The 7383-nt window shown below is 45.4% G+C and overlaps 2 protein-coding genes across 2 annotated transcripts in view; both read right to left on the bottom strand.

Moving 5' to 3' along the window:
- The window catches only part of PCYB_124110 (splicing factor), a gene marked incomplete at both ends in the record, with an annotated part of 3305 nt that extends 1773 nt beyond the window's left edge, over positions 1-1532 (bottom strand). Inside the window, one exon of the mRNA XM_004223744.1 lies at positions 11-1532. Coding sequence (XP_004223792.1) covers positions 11-1532 — 1522 coding nt within the window. The remainder of the gene's footprint in view (positions 1-10) is intronic.
- A 2359-nt stretch (positions 1533-3891) lies between these two features.
- PCYB_124120 (hypothetical protein) lies at positions 3892-5146 on the bottom strand (the record flags this gene model as incomplete). The annotated part of the gene is made up of 4 exons (XM_004223745.1): positions 3892-4042; positions 4115-4161; positions 4292-4890; positions 5017-5146. 2 exons carry the CDS (start codon positions 5144-5146, stop codon positions 4292-4294), a joined length of 729 nt encoding a protein of 242 aa, XP_004223793.1. The 3' UTR covers positions 3892-4042; positions 4115-4161.
- Between the last annotated feature and the right edge of the window lie 2237 nt (positions 5147-7383).

Below are 7383 nucleotides of genomic sequence, written 5' to 3' on the forward strand. Positions count from 1 at the left end.
GCGTCCTCACCTCCGGAGTGCTCCCCATCGGATTCGTCACCACCCTCATCCGTCTCGCCTCCCGCATCCGTCTCGCCTCCCGCATCCGTCTCGCCAACCTCATCCGCGTCGTCACCCTCATCATTGCTGTCATCTCGATAGGAACCTTTCTTTTTACTAGCAGAAGCCCGTTCACTACTGGGACTCCTCCTACGTCTCCTCCTTTGCTTCTCTCGATCGCCTCGACTTTCGCCAATTTCTCTGTTGCCTTCTTCCTCCTGGTCCGACTTTACAACCCCTCCTCCGCTTCCTCCTCCGCTTCCCCTTCCGCTTCTCCTTCCTCTCCCTCTTCTTCCTTTTTCGCCACGATCCGAATCTGTGGACAAATTTGACTCCTCCTCCGACTCTGATTTCGCCTTTCTTTTGCGTCCCCTGAGGTCACTTCGCTTGGCAGCACTTTTCACTTTGCCCCTCCGCTTCCTCCTTGCGGCGTCACTTCCACCCTCGCTACCATCGTCGCTGTTTATTTCGTCACTGTTCGCTTCGTCACTGTTCGCTTCACCACTGTTCGCTTCGTCACTGTTCGCTTCGCCACCATTCTCCGCATCACTGTTAGCGTCTTCGCCATTCGTCTCCTCTCCGTCAGTTTCTGCTTCGTTCTCTGAGTCACTTTGCCTAGCCCTTTTTTTCTGGTCCTTTTTCTCGTGACCTTTTCTCCTTCTTCCTCTCGCCACGGCACTCTTTTTTTTACTTCGCTCCTTTCCTTCCAATTCAACCTCGTCACCACTTTCGCCAGACTTCGCCTGGGACACTTCCCTGCGCGACTTGGCCGGGCTATCCCTACCTTTATGTCTCTTCCTTCTTCCTTTGTGCTCACTACTCGACTCCTCCGATGAAAACGTTTTGCGTTTTTCCACACTGCTATCACTTGGTGCGTCTTTCACTCTGTTTTTTTTCTTCCTATCGTTACCGCTGGCCCGATCTGCTTCCCTAGAGCAATTCTTCTTCGCCTTAGTCTCGTTCCGCCTGTCCCCACTGCCGCGAGCACTGCCACGCCCGCCAACATACGCACGACCATTCGGGGCCTCATCTCCGCTTTCTCCTTCGCTGCCACCTTCACTTGTAACATCGCTTCCACCTGTGCTCTCCTCCCCACTACTCCTTCCACCTTTGCTTCCCCTCCTCTTCTGCCTGGATTTATGTTTTCCACCCGGCAGGTCACTTTTCCCTCCTTTCCCGCTTCTCCTTCCCCCATTTAACTCCTTCTTATGGGAATTTTTTTTCAAAACGAATTCGTCATCTCGCGTGCTGTACTCGTCATTATTTTCGTCCTCGTTATGATCTCCACCATTTCCATATTTTTCCTTTTGGTCCTTCTCCACTGTATCCTTGTCACCGGGCTTGTCCGCCGACTCTCCATTCGCTGCCCTTTTTTTTAATTCCTTTTTTTTCCTGCCATTATTTTGTGCAACTCCATTTTGTTCCTCCTCCTTAATCTTACTTTTATTTTCCAGCAGCTTCTCTACCTCATCAAAGTAGGAATTTTCTTCCATTTTTTTTCTGACATACCTTTGAAGTTACCACGGATCCATATATGTGATATACTCTCGCCAGGGTAACAAAACTGTGTCCCTTTTTCCTTTTAACAATAACAAACAAGCTGAGTCAAAAGACGTTACCCTGTCGTTACTCTGCTATGTCGTTTTCTATCCTTTAGCAGTTCTGCTTTTTTATTTCCCTCTCGTAGGTATATATAAATAACGTAAAAGAAAACAGTTCCCCCCTAATCGGCATATGAGTTCCTCTCTCCCAATGTGGGCAGGATGGAAGAGGGGCTTGTTTGTGGTCAGGACTTCCCACCTATGTAATATTGGTATAGGAAGTGGTACAAATGTTCAAGGTGGTGCTATGCTATGCTTACTTCGTTTTTTTTTTTACTTTCTCAGTTTTAATTGTACGAAGATGAGCATGCCTATGTACATACAAGCATGTATATACGAACATAAATACATGCATACATAGATAATACATACATACGCACTTACATACGTGCCACATCCGTACGCACGTATTTGTTTGCCCTCTGCGCACGCGTTCGGCTGGGTATGCTCGCTCTTGCGCTGCCCCTCGCGCGGTCGCTGAGAAGAAAATTTCTCGGCTCCCGGAGAGGGTATTTTCCGATGCTACGCTGAAATGACGTTTTTCCACGTATGTTGCGGTTAAAGCGATCCGTTAAAAGCGTCAGGTTTTTTTCCTTTTTCTTCCTCTTTCTTCTTCTATCTTCCTCTATCTTCCTTTATCTTCCTTTTTTTTCCCTTTTTTACTTTTTTTTTTTAAGTGGTATAACCCTCCCAATGTGGGCAAAAAAAAATCCCTATCGCTGAGTATTTATTTATTTTTTTTTTTTCTCTATTGAACGGAGCCGTGGTTTCGTCACAAACCCATTCGGGCGCTATAATGCATCAGTGGGGAGTAGGCTTGCCGCAAGGAACACTCCTTTTTTTTCTTGTAGTATTGTAAAGGCATACATGTAGCTGTTTATATACTCGCAGCATAGTTGCTTCGCTTCGCTTTGCTTTGCTTTGTTTTGCTTTTTTTTTTTTTTTTTTTTTTTTTTTTTTTTCCCCCTTTGCTCCTTTTGCCACAAACATCTTAAAGCGTGTAAATGTGAGCTGCCATTTGGGGGGGTTGCACTTACCTGTGATGAAATGCTGCCTTTTTTTTCCAAGAGTGACATTCCTCCGGAAGAGTTCATTTAGCGCTCCATTTTTTGTGGTTTCTTTTTCATTTTTTCTTCCTATTCCCCTGCTGGACATTCTGAAATACAATTTGCGCAAAAATTAACCAACCCGATTCTCTCAATTTGTGTAAGAGTGCCCGTGGGGTGAAGAGAAATATGCTCCGTTTGCCTTTTCCAAAGTGGGACTATGTTATGGGGAAAAAAATACCTCAGCAGGGAGGGGGGTCAGGGGAAATACGTAGAAGGGGAGTTCGCTTGCCTTAGAGGGGACTACACAGTGAAGTGGCACGCCGATGCGTCCAACGGGGACGTCAAAATAGGCAGCATTCCTTTTTCGCGACGTGACGTGTCCCTTGTTGGGTATCCCAACCCCGTTTATAACGCGACACTGAATGTGTTTGCTGCCCCATTGATTACGCGCTTTGAATGCGAAAGAGGCGGGGAGACCCGGTGAAACCAACCGAGTCGGCTTTACCAGCCTGCGTACACACATACACAAATATGGAAAAAAAAACTCGCTCCTGCTGTAGAGGAACCCACACATGGAATGTAAAGCGGCAAATAGACTTATCATTTTTTCCGTGGAGGCAATATTTCCCCCTTTTTACAAAACGGGGGAAACGCCCCCGTCGTTAGCCACACATGTGAGTCTTCTCAGTCTTCTGAGCATTGTGAGCATTTGCAGGGGGAACAAGGGAACCCCCTCGGCACGAACTTTTGCTAACAACCCTTATACGCGAATTAAACACAGTACATATTGTACACATAGTACACATAGTACACAGTGTTGAAAGAAATAGTTTATTCCAATTCAAGTTGTGCACTTCATTTGTGCACACAAAAGAGAGGACGTGTGCGGAGGAATGAAACAAACACGTAGGGGGGGGAGGCACGCTGGGGTTCGAAGCGTTGTCAAAAAATTTGCGTGCATATTTTTGGCTACAAAAAAAAAACAAATAAAATAATATGATAACGATAAAAAAAAAAAAAAAAATGTGGTAACGATAAAAAAAAAAAAAAAAATGTGGTAACAAAAAAAAAGGAGAAATTTACCCATGTGACTGGGGTATACACACCTTGTAAGACGTGGAGGAGGCAAACTCGGAGATACGCCTCCAAGCAGGTGAGATCTCAGCTAAGACACCCCTTCTCTTCACTCCGACGCTTCGATCCTACCCCAGTTCTACGATGTCTGTGCTAGCCGCACCACTCTCAGAGTCGTCGAAGAAGCCACTACTCGTGATGAACTCGATGCATTTGATCAGCTTTTTCTCGTACTGGTAAATTTCCTTTTTCATCAGCTGGTACAGCAAGGGAGATTTCCTGTGAATGTTGAGCGAGTCGATAAGTTGCCTTTGTTTAAATGATCTCCTTCGCATATTCGTTGGGTAATACTTCTCCACGGGGTTGTTATAAAGTGGGTAGTAACTACTTTCATACATACTGTTATTGTTCAAGCTATTTTGTTCCAACTTTGCTAAAAGGGGAACGAAAATGGATTTCTTCTCCCACTTATTTTTGAAGTATATATTTCTCCCGATAGCTGAGCAGTAGCTCTCAAATAATAATTCCTCAATTAAGCAATTTGGCTTTTTTTTTTTTTTTCCCATTTTCATTATCTTTCATGTCGATGGCTATTCTTTCTCTTGTTGGATAATTTTTCTTCCTCTCGTGGATCCACTTTTCAATTTCTTTGGAGTCGTTCAGGATCACTTCGTCTTTCTCATTCTTTATATGGTTTAGCAGATGGACGTCCAAATCGTCAATCTTGTAAATTTGGCCGCAGTTATCTATGGGGCACTTTATATGCTCACTTTGATTATGTTCCTCCAGCTTCTTTGCTTCGATGTTTACATCACAGTGGTGGCAATAAATGTACTTCGTATTTTCTTTGCTTCTTCCGACCTGGACATTTATTCCTTTGGGGCTACTTGCATCCTCCTCCGCGTGTTCATCTGCGTGCTCCTCCGCGTGTTCATCTGCGTGCTCCTCCGCGTGCTCCTCATCATCACCCGTTTTGTTTCTCTTCTTCGAATCAGTTTCCACACGTATGGACTCACTAATTGGAAAATACATTTTTTGTCTTTTTTTCCCACCATGCTTCTTAACTGATAAGAAACGCTGTCCATATAGTTCTTCCGTCGATTTTTTCCAGTGGGTAGTCCCCCTCACTGCACGGTTGCTGTGCAATGGGGCTACACACGAGTTCGTCGAAGGGAACCCCACACCGTTGTTGCCTTTGCGGAAGTTATATGAACCTCTCATCTGTGGGATTTCCCCATGAGGGAAATTTCTACTCTCGTAGGAGTTATTCATCGTGTGACTCATCCGGTGGTTACCCTCTGCTCTGTTTGCATTGTCCTCCACGTTGGTGCTTCCCTGGTAGGGATCCTCCATATCTTGGTTGTCATCACTTATGCTGCCCATTTGGGGGAACCCATTATGGTACATCGCCCTCGGTTGAGCATATGCGGAGGGTGACCGAGGAACAATTGCCTTACTAGGGCCACTACTGCGAACCCCCCTGCTGCCATTATACGGACGGGCGCTCTCCCTTTCGGAAAAATTCTCGGAGGCGCCACCGTAGTGATATCCGCAACTGTCGCCACCGCCACCGCTACCGTCGTCCGCGTAACCATTCCCGTAGGAGGAAAAATAATTTTTTAAATAATTCCCATCTGCTGCTACTGGTCCGTGCGCAGGTTGCTCACGTTGGCAACCCCCAGTATGGTGAGTCCTCCAACGGTTGTTGCTAGTCCAGTGTTGACTTTGCGCGCCGGGGGCTTCGCTCCAGGGGCGTCTTCCTAAGCGGTTATTATGAGGGCTTCCTCTTGGACGCCAGTAGGAGACGCCTCCATTCTGCGTGGGCCAATTGGAGGAATGCCCGCATGGTGGAGAAGCCCAATTGGGGGCCTGCCCACATTGTGGAGAAGCCCAATTGGGAGCCTGCCTACTTTGCCCTGACCCGTTCTGTACAGCTCCTTCTTCCGCGCCAAACCAGACATCCCCCTGTTCCCTCATCGCGCGGTTGCCACCGTGGTGAACCCCTGTCACTCCTCTGCCGCTAACATGTGGAATCATATTTTGACTCTCCTCGCGGTTGCAAAGTTTGCCATAATTATTTGCCGCGCGAAAGTGACCTTCGTAATTGTTATTCCCTCCACCTTGGCTCATTTTTTCTCCCACATTTGCGCCCATTTTTTTTTTTATCGAACGGGGTAACAAATGCAGCGCGTAAAAAAGGAATAATTCTTCATTTTTCTTGTCCCGTGGTTGGGCAAAAGGCACAAAAGATGTTGTAGCATTCGCTCGGAGTTGTTACTGCCGTAGTGCTTTCTCCACAATTATTGCTGACCTTCTCAAAAAAAAGTATTTAAATAGGGAAAAAACAAGTCAATTATTTCGTGTGGTCCATTTCGCATACAAAAAATGGTGTTTTTTTTTTCCCCCTTTTTGCGGCATGCATTTATTATGTCAACATAACAACGGCAGGGGCGCTGAGCGGGTCGTTTTTTTTTTTTTTTTTTAATCTTTTGGCAAAAAAAAAAAAGCGGAGGAAATTCGCATCAAGAAAGGGGAAATATATCGTCTTGCACTTTTTCGACCAAATCAAAATCAGGGAGTATCCTCTTTGCAGTTACCAGCAGAAGGAAATGCCAAACGAGTTGTAACTACTTTTTTTCTTCTTTTTTTTGTGCCCACTCAGAAAAAATGGCTATCTGTACATATGCAATATCAACATCACGCAGATTCTCAAATGCGCGCATGTATATATAGCTAGTGAATGGGCAACCAGCTAGAAAGAGATCAAATCAGCCTCCACGAGAAGAAGAAATTCACCTAATGATTCCCCTCCCCAAAAGTATGACTACATGGTGATGGAAAAAATAGGAAAATTCGCAATATACTATACGTACATTTCGCGTTACGGAAGTTGCCAACAATTTTGGAACCAAAGGATTTACTTCTTTTTTCCATGAGGAAGGGGAAAGAGAGAAACGTCCTTTTAGATACGCACTTACGCTTTTCTTCCCTCTCCCCCCCCCCAAAAAAAAAAAGTGTTCAAATGTTACAGAAGGGATAATACCCCTTTTCTTGCACTCTGTGCTACGCCACCTTCCACCTCGTCGATAAGGCAACCTTAGTAGGGAGGGGTGGCGTATTCATTTTGCTCCTTTGCTCATATATTTTCCGAGGCTACAATGTATGGCAACGATTGACCCAGTTCGCAACACTAATTGGGTGTACTCCCACTTGGCATAATAATAATAGTTGCGGAGCTAGTCGATTTTTTGCAAACATAAGTGTTTTCTTCTAGGGGAGCGTTGATGCGATGGTATTACTATTAGTTCAACCTTCAAGGAGACCCCACGGACACACACATACGAAATAATCCCTTGTTCAACAAAATCGCAAATCCATTATGTGCGTGATAGTATTACATTGGTGTAGAAATTGTTGCCTGGGATTTCCACTCCTTGTAGCTTAACCAGCGTTGGTATATGCATCTCCTCCATTGCGCGAACTCCGAAGCGCCACGCTTTTTTTTTATGCCCCTCCAACATATTTAACAAAAAGACAGACGTGAACAAGGCACAAACAAGCACGATTTCTCCGTCTGCTTCCCCTCAGCGTTTTTACGTGACTATTTTGCACGTTCGCAA

The sequence above is a fragment of the Plasmodium cynomolgi genome, chromosome 12 (genome assembly GCF_000321355.1).
Source record: "Plasmodium cynomolgi strain B DNA, chromosome 12, whole genome shotgun sequence".
Taxonomy (NCBI): domain Eukaryota; phylum Apicomplexa; class Aconoidasida; order Haemosporida; family Plasmodiidae; genus Plasmodium; species Plasmodium cynomolgi.